This window comes from Balaenoptera musculus, chromosome 14 (genome assembly GCF_009873245.2).
Source record: "Balaenoptera musculus isolate JJ_BM4_2016_0621 chromosome 14, mBalMus1.pri.v3, whole genome shotgun sequence".
In the NCBI taxonomy this organism is placed as follows: Eukaryota; Metazoa; Chordata; class Mammalia; order Artiodactyla; family Balaenopteridae; genus Balaenoptera; species Balaenoptera musculus.
In genome coordinates this window covers 22,282,009-22,305,313 of record NC_045798.1, presented here as the reverse complement: position 1 = coordinate 22,305,313, position 23,305 = coordinate 22,282,009, and the positions used below count along the sequence as shown (strand labels likewise).

Sequence of the window (23,305 nt, the reverse complement as noted above, 5' to 3'; positions counted from 1 at the left end):
GGGGCTGTGTCCCTGCTATGGGATCCAACAGACCATGTGACTGACCCTGGGCCTTGCTGCTGGGCTGCCCCTGCTTTGTTTGAGGTGTTCGGCCAGATTCAGTACAACCGGCAGTCAATTGATGGATCTAGTCCCGAGTCACCTTGGCCCCAAGAAGGCTAGTGGGGTGATCCCGGGATCTGCCTGCTTCAGAAATGCCTCCTTCCTATAATGTGCCCGAAATCCAACCAGTCACCAAGCCTACCTCCTCAATCACATACGAGGCATCCAATTCTATCCCCAACACCCCCGCCTTCCTCCCCAGCTCAGGCAGCAGCATCTCTCATGCGAACTGTGGTTCTGGTCTCCCTGCCTCCCCACAGCCTCACCCACTTCGATCCTTGATTAGAATCTGCCTCTGACCTCCCTCTGCCTAAAACCATCAATGATGTCAAATTTGGTCCCAGACATTTCTCTAGACATTCTCCTCAAAAGAAAACCCATAAAAAAAACCCCACTACTGGGGCTTCCCTGGTGGCGCAGTGGTTGAGAGTCTGCCTGCCAATGCAGGGGACACGGGTTCGAGCCCTGGTCTGGGAAGATCCCACGTGCCGCGGAGCAATTAAGCCCGTGAGCCACAATTGCTGAGCCTGCGCGTCTGGAGCCTGTGCTCCGCAACAAGAGAGGCCGCGATGGTGAGAGGCCCGCGCACCGCGATGAAGAGTGGCCCCCGCTCGCCGCAACTAGAGAAAGCCCTCGCACAGAAACGAAGACCCAACACAGCCAAAAATAAATAAATTAATTAAATTTAAAAAAAAAAAAAAAAAAAAAAAAAAAAAAAAAAAACCCCACTACTGACACCCTAGTTTACTTGGCACTGTTCACCCACTCTGACCTGGCTCGCCAGGCCCCACACACCTCTCCAACCTTTCTTCCATCACACTCTTCATAACTTGTGCCTAGGCTTTCCTTTCCCTGATGGACCTGGGCCAGCACTCACTCTGCCCCCGTTTATCTGTCTAGCTCCACCCCAGCCCTCCCACGGGCCCTGCCCCTCCCTTATCACAGCACCCACTGCCCTTTAGAGTGATTACTACTTAATAAACTGTCCTCTCAGGCTTCCCTGGTGGCTCACTGGACAAGAATCTGCCTGCCAATGCAGGGGACACAGGTTTGATCCCTGGTCCGGGAAGATCCCACAGGCCGTGGAACAACTAAGCCCGTGTGCCACAACTACTGAGCCTGTGCTCTAGAGCCCGCTCGCCACAACTTCTGAAGTCCGTGCACCTAGAGCCCGTGCTCCACAAGAGAAGCCACCACAATGAGAAGCCCGCGCACCGCAACGAAGAGGAGTCTCCGCTCGCCACAACAAGAGAAAGCCCGCGTGCAGCAATGAAGACCCAACACAGCCAAAAATAAATAAATAAAATAAAATAAATTTTAAATCAAAATAAATAGATAAATAAATAAATAAACTGTCCTCTCTGCCCAAGGACAAGCAAAGCCAGGTCAGAGACTCCATTTGTCTCCTCCGCTGCACGTGGAAGAGACACAGGAAAACTGGCTGGACTGAGAAATGAACCACCTGATGAGGGGACTGCAGGTCCTGGCTCAGCTGACCCAACAACAAACTCTCATCTGGTCAGCAGGCGAGAGTTAATCTCACTTGGAGGGAAGGAAGGAGGAAGGAAGGGCCAGCCAGAAAGATGCTTACAGGGTTAAAGCGCACTTGTCAGCCACTACAACAAACTCCATTTCCCGAAAAGCAAAATCAACGGTAATACCCAAACAATACAAGACTAGCTTAGCAAATTTTGATGCAGCAACTCAACAGACTGAGTCTTCAGAACTGTGGGAAAACGTTTATGATAATATCAGATGAAAAGCAAGATATAAACTCTGACTTCAACCACGTAAAACATATGCCCAACGATAAGGACCAAACATGCACAGATACCACTGTGCCGTTGCTGACAGGATTGTGTGCTTTCTTTCCTCTGGGCGGTGGGGCATCATTTTTAACAATTTAAAGCCACGGGGAACAAAAGAGGGCTTTTTTCTATATTTGGAGCTAATGCTTTTTCCTTCTGGAATTCTGAAAGAAGTAGTCATACTTCTTACACCATCCGCAGTTCAAATTTCCGGATCCACAAGGTTCAAAATGCTCTCGGTGATTCTTGCCACTTGCTTCCAGGCCTCTATGCGCCCTCACCCCCCACTACCACAGGGAGCAAGCAGAAGGGTCGGGCAAGGAAAGAGGAGGATAAGACCCCACAATGGGGATGTCCCTGGTGGCGCAGTGGTTAAGAATCCGCCTGCCAATGCAGGGGACACGGGTTTGAGCCCTGGTCCGGGAAGATCCCACATGCCACAGAGCAGCTAAGCCCGTGCGCCACAACTACTGAGCCTGCGTTCTAGAGCCCACGAGCCACAACTACTGAGCCCACATGCCATGACTACTGAAGCCCACACGCCTAGAGCCCGTGCTCTGCAACAAGAGAAGCCACTGCAGTGAGAAGCCCGTGCACTGCAATGAAAAGTAGCCCCCGCCTGCCGCAACTAGAGAAAGCCCGTGTGCAGCAACGAAGACCAAAGGCAGCCAAAAAAAAAAAAAAAAAGACCCCACAATGAAACAAACAGTACCTTTCTTGGTTGTGGTGAAATATTTTGAGTCCGTCATTTTGGTCCCTTATCTGTGGCCAGACTCTGCAAGACAGAAAAGAGGTGACTTGCCCTTGTGTTCCATTCCATTTTCATTTCACAAGAGGGGAGAGGGATCCAGTGCATGCCTGGTGAGGGGAGATAGCGTCTCATCTCTTTACTGGGCAAATGAACTGTTAGATAATGGCTGATTAGATTTTGGAGGGTAATTCCGAAGGATCTATCAAATTTTAAAATGTGCATATTCTTTGACCCAGCGATTTTACTTCTAGGAATCTCTCCCACAGAAATATCTGCACACGATAAAAGGGTTTTATATCCTGCAGCACTGTCCATAACAATGTACCACTGGAAATAACTTAAATGTCCATCAATAGGGAATGGCTCAATACTTTGGAAGAGTCCACAGACTAAAAAGCACTGAACAATCATGGTTACAGCAGCCCCTCTGTGGTGCTCACTCTGCCCAGCACTAAGTGCTTCTCACTCATGAACTCATTGAAGCCTCATCACAGCCTCATGGAAGTACTATCACTATCATTGCCTATATAGTCAAAGGAGCTTGGAAAATGCCAAGGTTAAAAAGCTGGAGAGATTTCTTCTCTACCCAACTTTTCCAAGCTTCTCTGAACAGTGATAGGCACTATTCATCTCTAGAGAGGGCTAGAAACTACACACTGCAGACTCTACAGCACTCCCCAAATCTAACTGGCCAGTTTTCTCAAAGCATCTTTCAGGACACCTCCTAGGGTAAAACTCACACTGTGAAGTACTGGTCTAAGGCAACAGGGCAAAGAAAATACCAAGGCCCTCTTGTTCATTCAACAATTTGCTGAGCATTTACTACGTAACTTCAATAGTTCTTCTTGGTCAACAGATGAGAGATAAGAAGCTACACAAGAGCCAAGTACCCTGGATGCATGGCAGAGGCTTCAGGGGTTGTTCTAACATTTATTAAGAAGCTATCATTTACTGAACCCCTATTAAAGCTTTACACACTTTATCTCATTTAATTCTACCAATAAAGTAATTGCTTTTACCCCCTTTTTAGATGAGGAAACTAAGGCTCAGGGATGTTAAGTAACTTGCCCAAGGTCACATGGCTTGTAAGTGGCTGGACTGAGAGACAATTTCAGGTCCATCTGAGCTCAGGACCTGTGCTCTAGAGAGGAGGGAATTCTGCTTCCCCATCTGAGAGAAAGGATAGAACCCTGAGAGTGGCTTAAGGATTCAGTCCAAAAAGCCATGAGACTTTCAACTTCCAGTCCTACCTATAGTTTCACATGGTACAGAAAACCACACATCCCAAAGAACAGACATTTGAATGGAGAAAACTCACTCACTTGGTCCCTTCTGTTGCCTCTATAAAAGAGACTCAAACATGTAAGCCATTAATATCTTCTTCCAATTCACTGCTATCGGTGGGGGGAGATTAAGGTTACTCTTGGGATGGATGTGAGGAGTCAAGGAACATCTCAAAAGTCTCTGGAGGGGCTTCCCTAGTGGTGCAGTGGTTAAGAATCCACCTGCCAATGCAGGGGACATGGGTTCAAACCCTGGTCCGGGAAGATCCCACAGTTGCCGCAGAGCAACTAAGCCAGTGCACCACTACTACTGAGCCTGAGCTCTAGAGCCCACGAGCCACAACTAATGAAGCCCGTGCGCCTAGAGCCCGTGTGCTCCACAAGAAAAGCCACCGCAATGAGAAGCCCATGCACTGCAACGAAGAGTAGCCCCTGCTCGCCACAACTAGAGAAAGCCCATACGCAGCAACGAAGACCCAACACAGCCAAAAATAAATAAATAAAATAAATAAATTTATTTTAAAAAAAAATCTCTGGAAACAATGGCAACACAGCTCCCCTACAGCCCAACTGTATTTTTCCAGTTTAAGCCTGTATTTATGGCAGGATGGCAATAGGGCTGTTTCCCAACTGAGGTGCCTGCCCATAGGTTTTGTTTCAGTAACCAACAGGGAACCAATAAGTACTGCCTCAGGGCTGCCTTAAAGCCTTTGTGGATCCCATTAGGATAAAGGAATAAAGGCTTCGCTGACAAAAGTATAAAGAAAAAGACACAATTCCACATTCCTTTTGCTTTGTCAGGTTGAAAAGGGATGATGGCACTTTTCTGTGGGAGCTCTGGGAAAGAGCAGAAGAGACCCCTGTGTCTGCTGATGCCAGTGCTGCTGCGGGGCCACTAACTGCCAGTCTCGGCAGCGGGAGTCAGGGCTGCAGACAGATCCCCAAAGGCAAGGACCCAAGTCGGCCTGGTCCACAGCTGCATCCATCCTCCACACAAGCATGGCCAGGGTTGTCAATAGTTGTTGAAAGAAATGAAAAGTTGCCACTGAAAAGCCCAGGGACCCTCAGCCTGCTCTCCGACAGCTGTGAGGTAACTATATAAGCATTTGTTTCCTACCGGAGTTTACATACATTAAAAATAATTTCATTTTGAGCACAGAGAAAGCCATTTTCTCAGAGAAACCTCACCAACCTAGAGGTTCTTTGTGGAGCTGTGAGAATGAGCAGGTAAAGAAGACAATGGCATGTCTGTCACACAATAAAAGGCTGTATGGCTTCAGAAGTCACAGGCCTGAGAGCATAACCAGAGGTATCCAGAATAGGAGAGTACCTTGGGTTTCCCAAGGTTAAATTTAGTTGAAGAGGAATCAATGAAGGCAAGAAGGGCTAAAAATCACAGGCCAAAAGAATCACAGAAAGTAACGTACAAACCCCTCCAACGTTAAATCTAGACGGAAATCAAAGTGAACAAAGCAAAAACTACCTTAGATGTCCAACTTCAGCACTGCCCAGAAATTCTTCCTTCTCTGGTAGAGGAGGGTGTCACGGGCTTTCCCCTCATCTGCAGGCACAACACAACATCCAAGGGCCCTGAGTTCCCAGAACACAGCCTGGCAGATCTGTGTTGGATGCAACCACCCAGATGGAGGAAAGGGTGGGAAAATTTCTCTTTGGGGGATTGAAAAAAGCAAGAGACCTTCAGGGTCAGCTAGTGAAGCTACCACAGCTGCTGATGCCCCTACAGCTGGAGCTTTTGATGACACTCTTCCTTTTACAGGTGCTAAGCAACTACTCACAAACTTAAACCACCACACCGTGTGACGGCTGGCGCTGGTGGCCTCTTTCCTCCGCAGTATCTATTTCGCATATCCCTCTGCAGAGGGCCCAGTGGGACTGCTGATGCAGAAATTGTATCCCTCTGAAGTTGTTTCATATACAGGAAATTAAGGTAGAGGAGGAAGGAGAAGATGGGGAGAAATGAAAATGCTTTTGCAAAGCCACCCCAGAGCACCGATTAAAAAACCTCACCTCACCATGAAAGATCACCAGCACCATGTGGATCTACTGAGGGTGGCTATCTCCTCATGTTCTTTCACCGCAGTTGCCTAGGGTATCAGGGCAAGAGAGATTTTTCATTCTCTCTGCAGGAACGGAAAAAACCCTACAGTTCAGTCAGACTTTGAACTCAGACTTGCAGATGCCACAGGAAAGACTGGTGCCTTTCTTGGCCCTGCTCTCAGCCGTCGCTATGCATTGTATCCCTGCTAATGGAGGCCACAGGGGCCAAGACTCTGACCATGTACATGAGCCACAATTGAAAGCAAGCAGCCAATTTAGGTGAGAAAAAGCTTAGGGTTTGGATTCCATCTTTGGAAGTGGCAGAGCGCATTAAAAAAAGCAGTAATTGGAGGGAATTTTTGTTTCAGAAGCTGCTCTGGCCAATGTGATGAGTCACTTCTGCTAAGGATACAGCATTCTATGCTGGGATACCCCTCAGTTTCAGTATTTACAGGCCAAGGAATGCCTGAAGGGGATGGCACTGTCCAAATTCAAAGCGGGGCACACCTGGGACCAGTTTGTCTTTGAGGAGACACTGCCGCTGTCCCCACCTCTGTCCTCCCTCCCCACATCCATTCTCAGTAGATGACTCTGATGCCACAATCCCAGGGCCAGTTCCTGTTAATCTCACTTTTTTCTTGGTTTTAAATCCTATTGACAGGGCTGCTTCCCTTGTCACTAGGTGTAAAGAAATGAACTGAGTAATAAGGCCTGAAACAGAGTAGTTTTCTCTTATGTTTTCTAGAATTATAAAGAAGTCCTTGGTGAGAATCACTGACATACTGGCCAGGGACAAAGATGTAATATAATTTAAGAGTGGAAAAATGAGGCCTTAGGAAGAAAAGGAAAGGAAAAAACTCATAAAATAATATTGTCAGTTAAAGACTTTGAATTTTAGCAACTGGAGTTTGGGTTGGGTTTAAGAAAAAGTCCTCAACACTTTTTAAATTTTTGAGTCATCAAAAATCTAAATGTAATTTTATAACCAGGAGATTAAAAATATCTTTCTGTGTTTTAAGCTAATAAAATGAATTTAAACCTATTAAAAAATACATTAAGGGACCTCCCTGGTGGTCCAGTGGTTAAGACTCTGTGCTCCCAGTGCAGGAGGCATGGGTTAGATCCCTGGCTGGGGAACTAGGATCCCGCAAACCGCACAGCGCCACCAAAAACAAAAAAAAAAATTGAGAAAATATTGAGGGACTTCCCAGTGGCGCAGTGGTTAGGAATACGCCTGCCAATGAAGGGGACACGGGTTCGATCCCTGATCCGGGAGGATCCCACATGCCGCAGACCAACTGAGCCTGTGCACCACAACTACTGAGCCTGCGCTCTAGAGCCTGTGTGCCACAACTACTGAGCCCACATGCCACAACTACTGAGGCCCGTGTGCCTGGAGCCCATGCTCCGCAATGGGAGAGGCCACCGCAGTGAAAGGCCTGCGCACAGCAACGAGGAGTGGCCCCTGCTTGCCGCAACTGGAGAAAGCCCGCGCACAGCAACGAAGACCCAACACAACCAAGATCAATAAATTAATTAATTTTTTAAAAAAGAAAATACTGAATATATTTCAACTTTTCTCCAAGGTCTCAAACTTGCTAATAATAATTAACTGAAGAATACTGAGCTGAGGCTACAGTTTACTTCAGCTCTACAATTCAACTTCATCTCTTAAAAATGGGGAATTCAGGGACTTCCCTGGTGGCACAGTGGTTAAAAATCCACCTGCCAACGCAGGGGACACGGGTTTGAGCCCTGGTCCAGGAAGATCCCACATGCCGCGGAGCAACTAAGCCCATGCACCACAACTACTGAGCCTGCACTCTAGAGCCTGCAAGCCACAAATACTGAAGCCCGTGCGCCTAGAGTCCGTGCTCCACAACAAGAGAAGCCACCGCAATGAGAAACCTGCGCACCCAACGAAGAGTAGCCCCCGCCCGCCGCTACTAGAGAAAGCCCGTGCACAGCAACGAAGACCCAAAGCAGCCAAAGATAAATAAAAAAATAAATTTAAAAAAAAATGGGGAATTCACCACTGACAGGGGACAATGTGAGAATGAAAGACACTGACAACTGCAAACATAAACATCGTAAATATGAAATTACAGAATAAGCAGAAGAGGCAAAATTAACCTATAGTGACAGAAATCTGATCAGTGGATGCTTCTAGGTGGGAAGGACTGATTTATGTGTGGGTGAAAGAACTCTAGGGGTGACGGAAATGATCTGTATTTTGATGCAGATACTGGCCAAACTGTACACATAAGAGCTGAGCATTTCACTTGGTGCAAATTAAACAAACATTAATTTTTTTTTTTTAAATAACAAAATAGAACCCAATGCTGGAGAAGAAGAATAGAGCACTGTATAATCCAAAGGAAATAAAGCCTTTCTGAGTATGACATAAAATCAAGAAGTCTTAAAAGATCTATGAATTCAATTATATAATAATCAAGTTTGCCTGCATGGCCAAAACCAATAAAAACCAAACGACGTACAAAACAAAAGAAACACACACACACAAAAAGTTGCATCACATCACAAAAGCTTATTTTCCTTAATACATAAAAAGTGACTACAAAGAGAAGAATGGCGAAGGATGTGACCCATTCATAGAAAATGAAATACAACGGTTTAGGCTTCCTTGTAAGAGAAATGGAAATTAAAATTACAATGAAATACCATCCATCAGCTAGTGGATTGGTAAAGGCCCAGAAGTCTGCTAACACTCCTTGTTGGTGTTGATGTGGGGAAATAGATACCCTCATATGATGCTAGTGAGAGTCTAAATTGCTACAACTTCTATAGTAATTTGGCAACAGCAGCTACCAAAATTGCAAAGGTACTTACCCACTGACCTAGCAATTCTGCTTCCAGGAGTTTCTTCTGTATGTATAAAACTATGTAGATACAGTTACTCATGTGGCATCCTTTATAATAGCAAAACATTGTAAACACCTTAAATGTCCTCCCACAGAGGACTGACTGGTTTAAAAAATTACGGCACTACATACAGACATGGGGAATACTGTGCAATCATGAAAAAGAATGAGGCAGTTCTACATGTACTTGTATGCAACACTCTGTAAGCTATTAAGTGATAAAAAGCAAGATGAAAAACTATATGTAGTATACTACCATTTCTATTAAAAATTAAAATATTAATAAAACATAAATACCAAGTGTTTGCAAATGCATGGACTATCCTTGAAAGGGTAAATAAGAAAAGTGGACAGTGGTTTCCTCAAGAAAGGAAGCTGGATTACCAATGGTTGGGGTAAGAGACTGACCCTTCATCATTTACCTTTGTCTATCATGGGAATTTTATATCCTATGCATGTATCATCTCTTTTAAACATAATGCAGTTTAGAAAACAATGGTGCATCTAATTCAAAACACTATCCCCACCCCCAGGCTCCTCCTTCAGTCTCTGCTCAAACACCATTGCCCCAGAGGACCCCTCTCCAGACCCAGAGGGGCAGAAGCCTCCTCGACATTTGAGTCAATCATACTGTGGACTTCTCCATAGCCCTCCTCACAACTCTAATTTAGGATCTTTCCTGTTTAATGCTGTCAACCCAGTGACTGGCACAATGTCTGACATATTCCACGAGTTCACCAAATGTTTGCTGGCAAAATGAAAGGACAGGTTCCCAGAGAAGCTAGAAAACCAAGGGCCCATAACAGATCAAAACAATAGGACTCCCTGATGAGTGCCAGACAGCGACAACTGGGCAAACCGGGAACATGAGGCTTTGCAGCTAACTTTCCACAAACATGGCACGGCTGATCCAATGCCAAGATGGCTGCCAGGAATTCTAGCTTTGCTACCAACAGCTGTGTGACCCTGGGCAAATACCCCCCATCTCTGGGCCTTCCTTTCTCCAATTGTCAAACAAGAGAATTCAACCAGATCAATGGCTTTTCAAGCCCCACCCGTCACCCCGTTGTTAAATTGTTTAAAATAAAAGTGGAACTGCTCTGATTGAAGTAAGGGTGAGGGCCCAGAGCCTGACTCATTTCACTATGCCCACTTTTCCCCCTCCTCACCGGGGGCCCTTCAGACACCCCATAGTTCCATAGAACAAAGTTTGAAAACAAAGTTTAAAGGACAAGATCCCTCCTGCATCTCATGTTCTATGATTCCTTGCTAGAGGTGGAATCCACTTCCTCACCAGAGTGTTCTTCCTGGGTATCAAACAAGAGAAAATGGAGCATGATCATTCACAGAGCATGACAGAAAATGTTTCCAAGGGGACAAAAATGAAAACAAATTCAGAATGCAGCCAGGGCCAACAAACCTCATTAGGTCTTCAGTAGAAGGGAAAACAGTAACAAGCCAAGCAATTCCCCAAATGGCCAGACAATGGCCAGGGAGAGGACTTTTCTAGTCTCAGGGCAGTGGTTCATGTCAGAGCAGCCCATACTCTGCAGTCGGACGAGAAGCATGAAGTTGGCAGCACCAGCAGAGTGGACCACACGCCATCGGCATCCAGTGATGGAACCAGGGAGACTATAGGTGTAGTGAGACCAGCCAGAGAAGTTGAGGAAATGAAACGGGGAGAGAGACATCTGACAAGGTCTGATCCAGCTCCCAAGACCCATCTCTGAATTCAAGGATATCCGGGCAGGGAAAACTGATCCTTAAAAGTCTGTGTTGAAAAAAAAAAAAAAAAAAAGTCTGTGTTGGTGGCTTCCAACTTCAGTGCTGAAATTCACTGTTAAACCCTTGCCTGATGAATAGCTTTCAGAAACCTGCTCAAGGACAGTCAAGACTAAGCTAGGGGGACTTTCCTGGTGGCGCAGTGGTTAAGAATCCACCTGCAATGCAGGGGACACAGGTTCGAGCCCTGGTCCAGGAAGATCCCACATGCTGTAGAGCAACTAAGCCTGTGGGCCACAACTACTGAGCCTGCGCTCTAGAGCCCGCGAGCCACAACTACTGAGCCCGTGTGCCACAACTACTGAAGCCCATGTGCCTAGAGCCTGTGCTCCGCAACAAGAGAAGCCCTCAATGAGAAGCCTGCGCACCACAATGAAGAGAAGCTCCCGCTCGCCGCAACTAGAGAAAGCCCGCGCGCAGCAATGAAGACCCAACACAGAGAAAAATAAAATAAATAAATACAAAAAAAAAAGGAAAAGGTCCTCACAAGTAAGTACTAAAGTTCACATTACAGACAGGTAAACAGGTAAGGCCACCTTGAAGACTAAAAGGTGAGTCAGCAGTAGAGAAACCAGATTTCAGACTTCCTCTCTGAGACAATGTGGTCACCAAACTCAGATAGGCTCTCTCAAGCCAGTTCAATTACTACGAGAAAATAAGCTGTATTCTTCTTTGGGCTTGGCACAAGATTTGAAACAAAGGTGGCAGTGGAAGTGGTAATGACAGATGGATATGCGCTATGGGCCAGAAACTACGTAAAGAGCTTTACAGTAATCTGTGAAGAAGGTATTGATAATATCCCAAGTTTATATATCCCAAGTTTATATATAAGGAAACCGAAGCCCAGAGAGGTCAAGGCATTTGTCTGGAGTCACACAGCTAGAAAATGGTAGCGCCAACACACTCTACTCTTGCCCCATAATGAGGTCACACATGTCCCACTGTGTCCAGTGAGGCAGCTCCTCCTCTCTGAGGAAACCCTGGCAGAAACACACACTCTAGGCTAAATGGTATGTGAAGTATGTTGCCACACATCCCTGCCGAGTCCCTCGAAGGTTGAATTACAGGTTATTTTAGGGCCAGCCCATCCAGTTTGGACAGGAGGAACGTCAAGTTTGGTAATGTGCCTAGTGAAAGCCTGTCTGGATGAGATCACCCAGTTATGGGTCTCCTGGGATTTGGAGAAAAACTGATTAATCAAAGTCAATCTTCTGAGACCCACTAGCAATTAAAGTCTCAAAATGAAAAGGAACTAAAGGCAAGCAAATGGTACATGCAAATGTTCTTCTATCAGCACTGAGTCTCTAGGACTGAATTCTAGCATCAAGGGCCAGTTCTCGACTAATCTACAAGCAGTAATGCGTGGAAAGATCTGCTGCCAAGGAAAAGTTCCTTAAAAACGAAATACTAGGGACTTCCCTGGTGGCGCATTGGTTAAGAATCTGCCTGCCAATGCAAGGGACACAGGTTCGCGCCCTGGCCTGGGAAGATCCCACATGCCGCGGAGCAACTAAGCCCGTGTGCCACAACTACTGAGACTGCGCTCTGGAGCCTGCGAGCCATAACTACTGAAGCCCGCACCCCTAGAGCCCTGCTCTGCAACAAGAGGAGCCACTGCAATAAGAAGCCTGCGCACCGCAATGAAGAGTAGCCCCTGCTCGCCACAACTAGAGAAAGCCTGGGCACAGCAATGAAGACCCAACACAGCCAAAAATAAATAAATAAATAAATAAACGAAATAATAGGGGCTTCTTCTGAACAATCCTTAAATCAATGAAGATGAGGAAACAGAGGCCAAAGACTACAGAACTAGGATCCTGAGACCTCAGTTTTCCCACCTATACATTGGGAACACTTTCTGAAAATCTGTCACATTTTGGATATAGCATGTTTAACAGTGTGGAGCACCGTCGGCTCCAAGCCTGCAACTGCACCCCACACAGGAGCTCACACACAGTAGACAAAGAACAATCTTTTCCTGATGGCTCCTACAGATTCAGAGGGCAGGTGAAGGACTTCAGGGGAACAGCAGAGTAATCATGCCCTCCAAATGACTGCCACCAAAGCTCTGAGGAAGAGACTTTGAGATGGGTGGAGCATCAAAGGAAGCCCTCTTGGATTAAAAGGGGCTTGGCTGGACATGAAAAGATGTGTCGGATTTGGAAAGGGTGGGGCGAAGGTGACATGGAGAAGACCCACAAGATGTCAGCATTAACAGGGAGTGAATTGAGAATAACTAAACCAACACAAACACTGGCTGGGGCACAGGTTCTGTGCTAAGTAATTTAGAGCCCCTGTGTCATTTAATTCTCCAGTAACCTATTTAAAAATGAGGAGTTAGAGATGATGAGAGAGGAGTGACATATCCAAGGCCAAAACAAGCACACATATTTAGGAGTCTGTGAGACCCCTGCTTGGCTGAAGGCAAGATCATGGCAGGGAAAGGAGCAGATGAGGTTAGTCAGGGAAGGATGGGATTCAAAGACAGCCTTGGATTCCAGGGTGAGTTGGACCCTGCCAGCAGAAGATGCAGTGATCTTATCAAATGACAAGTCTCATGCTAACAAGCATTTGATGCTACTGATCACTCCATCCTCCCTGAAACATTTTCTTCCCTTGGATTCCAGGATGCCATGCTCTCTACTTTCCCTTCTACCCCACTGTCTAGTCTCCTTTGTTCCTCCTCCTCTCCCTCTCCTTCAACACCTGGAGTGCCCCAGGGCTCAGGCCTGGTTCCTCTGCCCTTTCCCAGAGGCCCTCTTCCCTCCTCCAGCTGCTTGCTTCATCCAGTGTCATGCCTTTAAGCACCATCTATGCGCTGACAACTCACAACTTTACATCCCCAGGCCCAACCTCTCCTCTGAACTCCCAACTCATATATTCAAACTGCCTGATATCACTGGAATGTCTATATGGCTAACAGGCAGCTCAAACTTAAAATGATAAAAACTACCACTTGCTTCCTCCTATCCCCCAACTGACTCATCCTGCAGTCTTCATTATCCAGTTATTACCAAAACCATCTTTGACAGGTTCTCAGGCCCAAAACCTCAGTTACCCTTGATAATACACTCTCTCTCATATCACACATCTAATCCATCAGCAATTCCTGTCGGGCCTACCTTCAAAATGAATTCAGAGTCCATGAAGGGGCTTCTCACCAGCTCTATCACTACCACCTGGCCCCAGGCCATCATCCCCTCCCACTGAGATTGCTACCAAAGCTGCTTCCACACTGCACCTGACAACCCATCCTGGCAACAGCCAGAATGGTCCTATGACAGTCTAAATCAGACAATGGCATCCCTTTGCTCAAAATCCCCCAATGGTGCCCTGTCTCACTCAGAGTAAAAGCCAAAGTCCCTACCATGGCCTCATGGCCCACAAAGCCCTGGATGAGATGCATACCCCCTTCTGTCTCTCACACACACACCCTCCCTGTCATTATCTCTTTCAAACTTCTTCCACTGTTCTCCCCATCACTCCCTCAGTTCCAGCCATATGGGCCTCTTTGCTGATCCTGGAACACAACAGGCATGTTTCAACCCCAGGGCCTTTGAACATGCTGTTCACTTTGCCAAGGAGGCTCTTTCTCTAGACAGTCTCATGGCTCAGCTCCTCATCTTTTTTTCCCCCCTCCAGTTTTATTGAGATATAATTGACATACAGCACTGTATAAGTTTAAGGTGTACAGCATAATGATTTGACTTTCATACATCATGAAATTATCACAATAAGTTTAGTGAACATCCATCATCTCATATAAATACAAAATAAAACAGAAAAAAAAATTTTTTTCCTTGTGATGAGAAATCTAACAGTTTACTCTCGACAACTTTCATACACAACATACAGCAGTGTTAATTATATTTATCATGCTGTGCATTACATTCCTAATACTTATGTATCTTTTAACTGGGAGTTTGTACCTTTTGACTGCCTTCATTCAATTCCCCTTCCCCCAACCCCCACCTCTGGTAACCACAAATCTTATCTCTTTCTCTATAAGTTTGTTTGTTTTTTCAAGTATAATTGACCTACAACACTATGTTAGTTCCTTTTACACAACATAGTGATTCGATATTTATACATATTTCCAAGTGATCACCATTATAAGTCTAGTTATATGTCACCATACAGATATTACATAGTTATGGACTATATTCTCCACGCTGTACATTTCATACCTGTGACTCATTTATTTTGTAACTGGAAGTTTGTACCTCTTAATCTCCCGCACCTGTTTCTTTCCTCCCCCCCCACCCCAGTCCCTCACCTCTTTTTTTTTTTTTTTTTTAATATCTTTATTGGAGTATAATTGCTTTACAATAGTGTGTTAGTTTCTGCTTCATAACAAAGTGAACCAGCTACACATATACATATATCCCCATATCTCCTCCCTCTTGCGTCTCCCTCCCACCCTCCTTATCCCACCCTCCCTATCCCACCCCTCTAGGTGGTCACAAAGCACCGAGCTGATCTCCCTGTGCTATGCAGTTGCTTCCCACTAGCTATCTATTTTACATTTGGTAGTGTATGTATCCCTCACCTCTTTCATGGCTTGGCTCAAATGTCACCTTCTCACTGAGGTCTTCTCCGACCACTTTATTTAAAATTGTACACGCCCCCAACAAATCCCCCACACTTCCTATCCTTCTTTCCTCTTTCTGTTTTTCCTCTAAGTACTTATCACCAACATAGGATAAAACACTTATCTATTTTTTTCCCCTCCATAATGAAATTCCATAAGGACAAGGATTTTGTTCATTTTGTTCCCTACCGTATTCCTAGCTCCTAGACTGGTACCTGGCAAGTAGTAGGTGCTCAGTAAATATTCAAATGACTGGTGCTCAATCCTCCTCTTGGGGAAATTTCATGTTTTGTAAACCAACCTCAGCTAGAGAGCAGCTTCCCAATGTTGATTTCATGGGGTCTGCCAGGGTCAGAGCTACATCTGTTCTGGTTGTCAAGCTGTTTTGAAATTGAGAATGCCAAACACCCTAGCCCATTTTACAGACAGTAAATGGAAGGTAAGTAAATAAATGATAAGAGAGAGAAGAAACGGCAAAGGGTAGAAGGTCAGGTGGCAATATCTCCAATGGGAGAAATGTTCAGGCCACTTCCTTCAGATCACCATCAGATCACTATCCCTGGCCCTGGGCATCAGCTCAGAGTGATCAGAGCTGCAGGAAGTGGGGAAACAAATTGCTGGGGGAGGTGTGCAGAGGGGGCTCTGACACAGGCTATGATGTGAGCTCAGCTAGGCCCTTCCTTCCGCCTATAACCCTCCAGGCCCACAGGCCTTCTGTGCTCCTCTAGTTGCCAAGCTCTTCACTGCCTTCATACTTGCTGATCCTTCTGCCTGGATTATCTCTCCAGCTTCTAGACTTATCCTTCAAATCTCAGCTTAGGTGACATCACTTCAAAGATACCATCCTTGCACGCACTAAGTAGGTATTTTTCTGTCCTCATAGCCCAGTACTCCTATTCACATATTTACTGAGCCATAAATAGGTCTATATGCTGGGGATGAAGCAGTGAATTAAACAGACAAAAACCTTTCCCTTCATGGAGCTTACATCCTAACGGCAGACACTGACTATAAGCAAGATAAATAAGTAACATATATAGTATCTCAGACAGTGATAAATGCTATGGAGAAAAAGAAAGCAGGGAAGGAGGATAGCGAGTGTGGGGGAGGACGAGTGGGAGGTTGAAATTTAACCAGGGTGGCCACAAAAGGCCTCCTTGAGAGGTGACACTGCCTGGGGAAGAGCCTTCCAGGCATAAAAAATAGTGCAAAGGTGGGAGTATGCCTGGACTGTTTGAGGAACAGCAGGGAGGCGATGTGGCTTGAACAGAGTGAGCTGTGAGGGGGGCAGTGGGTTATAAGGTCAGAGAATGGAGGTGGCCTTACAGGTCAAGGTAAGGACTCTGGCTTTTACTCTGAATGAGCTGAGAGCCACTGGAGGGTTTTAAGCAAGAATCCTGAGATCTGGCTTACATTTTAACAGGGGTGAGCTGCTCTGCCTCATTTCCCGCATGATTTATCTGTTTTTCTAATTATTACATTTGTTTTCTATTTCTTCTTTGTCTCTCTCCCCCACTAGAATGTGGTAAGCAATCCAAGGGCAGAAACTGTCTGGCTTGTTTACCTGTCACCACATTTAGCCCAGTGCCAGGCACACAGCAGGGCTCAATAAATACTGAATGAATGAAGGAAGGAACGAACGAATAAATGAATGTTGGGCATACGAAGGCTCTGTCCTCAGTGTCTCAACATCCAGCCACCCAGCCCTTAGAGATCAGAGTGAAAACCACAGAACAGACCCAATAGCTTGCTATAATGAAATTTTGTCATTCTACTCTAAATATGCTTAGGACCCTAAAAGCAATTAGGGTGTGATAAAAAGTATGTCACCCAAGGCTAGTCCTCTATGGAGCTCAGCTGTAACGAATGTCTTCAGTGCTGAAAACCAACAATGAAGGGCTGGTTTTAAAACTTTTTTTTTTTTTTTAGACTTTCTGGCCACGCCACACAGCTTGTGGGATCTTATTTCCCATACCAGGGATTGAACCCGCACCCCCTGCAGTGGAAGCGTGGAGTCTTAACCACTGGACCGCCACTGAAGTCCCAGTTTTAAAGCTTTTGAGAGCTGACTTCCAAACCTACCATCTTGCAGCTCAAGTCCACAGAGGAGACGAGGGATCAGTGACTAAGGCATCCTGGCTGATGATGACCTCTGGGCATTCTGTAGTCAACCAACCATACTGTTACCTTAACTAGAGAAGGCCTCCCAACTTCAGGGAGACCCTCTTAACAGAGGTCAGAGGTCAAGCCCAAGGCCAAAGACCCAAAAAGCATGAGGCTTGGGAGGCTAGAACCACAGCCAAGCCCTTCCTCAGCTCCATTAAATAACAGGAGACAATTCAAGAACAAGGGATTGGGAAAGGAAAGGTGGCCACAGAGGGTACAACCTGGGCTCTCAAGGGGTCTACACAACCTAACAGGCACAACCATACCACAACTGCAAAACGAGAATTATGATGTCACATACTTGAGGGGTTTGTGAGGCTAAAACAAGTGAATACATACAAAGCCCTTAGCAGTACCCAGTCCACCAAGTGCTTGATAAATGTTAGCCACTTTTACTACTACACAGGGAGAGCCGTTACCACCAGCACCTCCTGCTGCTCCCCAACCCCCAGGTCTCTGGAGGCCCTGAAGCACTCTGATGGCTGGCTGGGTGGTAGCAGTAGTTCGAGAGTAGTTATTCCCACCATTGGGCAGATTTCTCCCTACTCCCCTGGAGTGACATGAGGATGGACAGGAGATCATCTGGGAAGTGCTCTGAATTCCTTAGGAGTCACGGAATCCTAAAAATTCAATGTGATATTCATTCATTCATTCACCAAACATTTACTGAGCACCTACTACGTGCCAGATATTTCACTAGGTGCTGGAGACACAGTTAAAACAAGTCCTCTCCAGGGATTACGAGCTGTTTACTTAGAATACAGCTGAGTACGCAGACAATGACAACCCACTGTGATCAATGCCACAGGACATCCAGTTCAGGCCTGCAAGGTGGGGGAGATGATCAGATGGGAAGCACCAAGTAGTGGTCTAGCAAAGAAGCGGGTGTGTGTGACAGGAACTGGTGCTCAGGAGGTGGGAACAGCACAAAGCAAAGACACAGAGGTAAACAACTGGGGCTGGCAGAAGTGGCAAGCAGTTGAGTTTGACTGGAACTTGGGGAGAGGCTGGAAGTGAGGAGTAGGAGAGATGAGGCAGGAGAACCCGGCAGAGGTCAGAGCTCAAAAGGCTTTGGCGGCCACGCTAAGGAATGTGAGTTTCAGCCTGAGAGCAATGAGAATCCACTGATGGATATTCAAGCAGAATTTTTTTTTAAAGGATTCCCCACTTGCCCAAGTAATATTCTCTCTCTGGAGTTATTTGTTCCTCTCTGTGTGAAGCGAAGAAGAACACAAAAACCATTCCTGGGCTCTGATAATTTATCAGTGACCTATTTTAGGCAAAAAGACCTGTTCAGAAAAAGAAATACCTACAAGCAACAGATGCCCCTTTAGCTTTCAGAAATACACCAAAGCGCAAAACTCATAACCAAGCAATGCTTGCTCACCATCAGCACACCAGGCTTTGGTGCCAGGCGTGGCGGTTTTCAGGAAGTGAGCAGTCAAGACATGCAACAGCTTCAGAGGATGACTAGAAAAAGATGAAAGTCCACGCCCAGAGCCAGCAGGACCAACAGACTGAATTTCTTCTGAAACACTTTTAGGAAGTGAAACAAGAAGGATGGGAGAAGTCCTGTGTACATAAAGGTCTCTGTCTGCAGATGGAAGTAACACCCCCAAAACCAGGCCCCCAGTGGGCATCAACTGCCTAGGGTCAAGGCACCCACCACCACAACAGGCTCTGACAAATGTCCTTGTCCAGCCCCCACATATGCCAGTGTTCGGTGGGGGGGCAAGGGGAAGGTATTATTTGAGAGCTGAGGTAAAGAAGCCTCCAGGTCACACTACCAAGAAGCTGCTGAGCTGGGACTGGAACCCAGGGTTGACTGATGGGGAGTCGAGGAGTGCTTTTTCCATCACACCTCTGAGCTATTCACGTCGCTCAGGTGAAGCCTCTGCTCAAACCACACTCAACAGATAATCTCTATACAACCTCTGAGGGATCTGAGTCTTTGAAAACTAGTGAAGCCACTCTTCATGAAGCTGCTCTAAGAGGTCGAAGGAGCCTGGTGGGCTCAACTCAGGACAGGGAGCCAGATGCTCTGAGCTCTGCTCATGTTCCTACCATCTGTGACAAGTCACTTCATCTCAAATCCTCCCTTGGAAGGATGGGGATAAGGTGACAATATTAAGTTTCCGCGAATTCAATGGAACTAGGAGAACAGATCGTAGAGTTTAAAAACAGGCACTACAGTAATATTTATATCACAGCTTTCTTCAGAAGCATGTGGAAACCCTCAAGCGTTTGTTAAGGCTTATAATACCTAGGAGTGGGTAGGAAATCAGCGGGTCTGTGCTGCTATCAGGGAAACTGAGGCAGAACTGGAGCAAGTGAATGTCTCTGCAAAGGAATAAGGCTCAGACTCACAAAGCCTCATCCTCTGGCCATGAAACCACCTTACCAGCTCCTGGACAAGATATGGCTCCCCAGTCAAGAAGCCATGGGACCTGTACTTTTCTCAGAGACACAGACCCTTCCCTTGGGAATGTTCTTCAAGAACCTAGGGCCAAAAGATCCCCTAGCGGACATGTGGTTCCTCTCTTCACTCCAAAAAGAATGCAGCTCAACCACTCTCAAGAGAGGTTCTGGATATTGTTTTTTTCTTTTTTTTTAAATTAATTTCTTTAGTTAGTTTTTTGGCTGTGTTGGGTCTTCATTGCTGCGTGCAGGCTTTCTCTAGTTGCAGCAAGTGGGAGCTACTCTTCGTTGCGGTGCGCGGGCTTCTCATTGTCATGGCTTCTCTTGTTGTGGAACACAGGCTCTAGGCGTGTGGGCTTCAGTAGTTGTGGTGTGTGGGCTCAGAAGTTGTGGCTCACAGGCTCTAGAGCGCAGGCTAAGTAGTTGTGGCACATGGGCTTAGTTACTCTGCGGCATGTGGGATCTTCCCAGACCAGGGTTCGAACCCACGTCCCCTGCATTGGCAGGCGGATTCCCAACCACTGCGCCACCAGGGAAGTCCTGGATATTCTTAAATTCGTTTCATGGCCAGCCTGTTTTATGTCTCACAGTTCTCAATAGTCAGGAAAAACTTCCTCTCTTGCCCTGAAAGGTAATCAGTTATAGCAATAACCTGCAGGACTGTTTCATCCTGAAGAAAGTGAATCAAATACTCCTTATGAAGGTCAGACGAGAAGCAAGAAGGCTACATCTTTATATAGGTGCAAATTTAATGGCAGCTAAAGATATTAAATAGCCCCTACACCCCAACCTTGCTCCAGCCTCTCCTTTGTCTCTGCACTTACAGGTCCTTGAGAGCCTGGGGGGGAACCCTGGCTCTTGTCTATACTACCCGATTGACCTTACAGGTGTGATTTAACCTCTCTGTGCCTCAGTTTCCTCGTGGATAAAATGGGGATAACAACAGTAGCTACCTCACAAAGGTTGCTAGGAAGCTTAAATGCGGCATTATAAGTAAAGTGCCTAGCACAGGGTTTGGTACACAGTAGGAGCTCAGTAACCAGTAGCTAGCATTTCCATCAGTACTTTTGGCATTATTACAGGTGTCCCCAGTTAACTTGTCCGTGAGGCGCCTACGGACAGACCAAGCCCAACCCCACCCCAGAGGAGGCGGCGGCCGGGCCATTTCTTAGCTTTTCTTTTTTTTCTTTTGAACCTTGGCAAAGAGATAAGGCCCTGAACGACGAGGAGCCTCAGGATAGCCACGGGGGTGAGTATGCAGGGGGAAACAGTACCCGAGAGAAGTTTCCTGTCCTGGCAGGCGCAGGCTCCTCAGGCCTAAATCTAGGAGTCTCTCCGGGAGGGCGCCCGGGGAGGGACTGCGGACTTGGGGTGTCTGGGGTGCAGGCCGGCGGCCAAGGGGGCGCGAATGAATGAACCCGCAGCCCTTCTGCCTCGTCCTGACCTGGGAAGCCACTCTAGCCCCTCCAGCTCCCTGTCCTCTCCGTGACCTTTGACCCCAGAAACCCCTCACCTCAGACCCCTGACTCCCCGCCCCACCACTTCTCCGGCCTCGCCGGGCTTCCCGTTTCCTCACCCACAGGTCCGAACGGCTCCCGGCGCCACGGCGCTGCTCGACGCGGCAGTAAAATGTCTGCGGCCTTGTCCTCCCGCTCTCCCGGCGCGTCCGTGCCGCCTGCCGCTCCGAGCCCCGCGGCTGTCACCTGCCAGGCGGAAGTGAGCTGCCCGCGCGCGGGCACTTCCGGTGGACGCACGGGCTGGGGGCGGGGTCAAGGGTGCACTGGCTGGGGCGGGGGTTGGTGCCCGCGGGGTGGGGCCAGAAGGGGCGGGGCCTACCGGAATTAACTCCGCCCCCGACACGTCCTTCTGTGCCGCTGTCTTCTGTAGAGCGCGGAGAAAAACTAGGCCAGGTAACCGTTAAGCAATTTAACGTGATGGAGATGGAAAAGTTCGTAGAGACTTTGAGGTCAGTTTCCCTTCTGTGTTACAGACGGGAAAACTGAGGTTCTGAAAGGGGCAGGTGTTGCTCAAGAGCACTTACCTTGTGAAGGGAAGAGTTAAACTAGAGCTGTAAGTCTAGTCTAGCGCTTGCAGTCCTTCAGTGCAGCCCTTAGGGGAATTCCGCGTTTTAGGGGAAAACCTCAGACCCTCCAAGGAGAACTTCATAATGTCCCATTTCCCCTTTTGCTGGGTCGGCCAGGACCTCAATTGCTATAGCTATCTCGCTCCCAGCTCTGGTACTATTAACTTTCTACTCCTCCTAGATAATTTCTGATCATTCTCTTTAAAATATTTAAAATAATAATTTGCATTGTAGAGAAATGGAAATATACTAGTAAGCAAAAGGAGATAAAAAATCATCTGCAATCCCACCGACCTAAGGCAATCATTTTTAACGTTTTGGTGAATACCCTTCCAGACTCGACATATCATGCGGTATTTTTAACTCACCAAGATATTGGTAAAGCTTTCCCAAAACAATAAATACATTTCTATTTGGTGCCTTCCAATGCCTGCATGGAATTCTACAGTATGGATGGCATCACTGTTCTAAAAAACAATCCCCGACAGCTGAACACTCAGGTTGTCACCAATCTTTTAATATTATAAAATGTATTGATAAGTAAGCATGCACAGCCAAGTCTGTATGTCCCATCTAATCCAGATATTACTGTTTTAATATAGTTTTATATGTTTAATCAGCCTCAACTACTTTTTAAAAAAATTTATTTATTTTATTTATTTATTTTTGGCTGCGTTGGGTCCTCACTGCTGCGCACGGGCGTTCTCTAGTTGAGGCGAGTGGGGACTACTCTTCGTTGCAGTGTGCGGGCTTCTCATTGCAGTGGCTTCTCTTGTCGCGGAGCACGGGCTCTAGGCACGTGGGCTTCAGTAGTTGTGGCACACGGGCTCAGTAGTTGTGGCTCACAGGCTCTAGAGCACAGGCTCAGTAGCTGTGGCACACGGGCTTAGTTGCTCCACGGCATGTGGGATCTTCCCAGACCAGGGCTCGAACCCGTGTCCCCTGCATCAGCAGGTGGATTCTTAACCACTGTGCCACCAGGGAAGTCCCTCAACTACTTTTTATAAAATGTTATTTTTAAAGTAATTATAGACTTACAGGAAATTGCAAAAATAGTACACAAAAGGTATCATGTACCCTTCACCCAGCTTCCCTCCATGGTGACATTTTATATATTGGTAGTATAATATTGAAACCAGGATATTGTCATTGGAACAATACCATTGACTACATTACAGACCTTACTCCACTTTTAAAATCCTTTTCTGAAGTAGAGAGGAAACAAATAGAATTCTATATGTACATGCCATGTTCCATGTGCTATACACAGCTGTCTGGAGGAACCACCTTTCCCCTAATGACAAATGTTGGCAAATGCCATCAGCCTCATTAGAAAACAAAATTTCACTGGGAATGTGACATGGAAAGAGAAGAATTATCC

General features: G+C 46.5%; 1 protein-coding gene across 5 annotated transcripts in view; it reads right to left on the bottom strand.

The window, feature by feature from the left end:
- The window catches only part of AP1B1 (adaptor related protein complex 1 subunit beta 1), a 52,402-nt gene extending 30,832 nt beyond the window's left edge, over positions 1-21,570 (bottom strand). For 4 of the 5 annotated variants that reach the window (XM_036822940.1, XM_036822942.1, XM_036822943.1 and 1 more), the window contains exons 1-2: positions 21,418-21,570; positions 2,623-2,685 (exon numbers count right to left, since the gene is read on the bottom strand). In XM_036822940.1, the coding sequence (XP_036678835.1) occupies positions 2,623-2,659 (37 nt within the window). In that variant the 5' untranslated portion in view covers positions 2,660-2,685; positions 21,418-21,570. Of the gene's footprint in view, positions 1-2,622; positions 2,686-5,972; positions 6,026-21,417 lie in introns of those variants that run through there. The other variant, XM_036822941.1, reaches the window with a different exon arrangement.
- Positions 21,571-23,305: the final 1,735 nt, after the last annotated feature.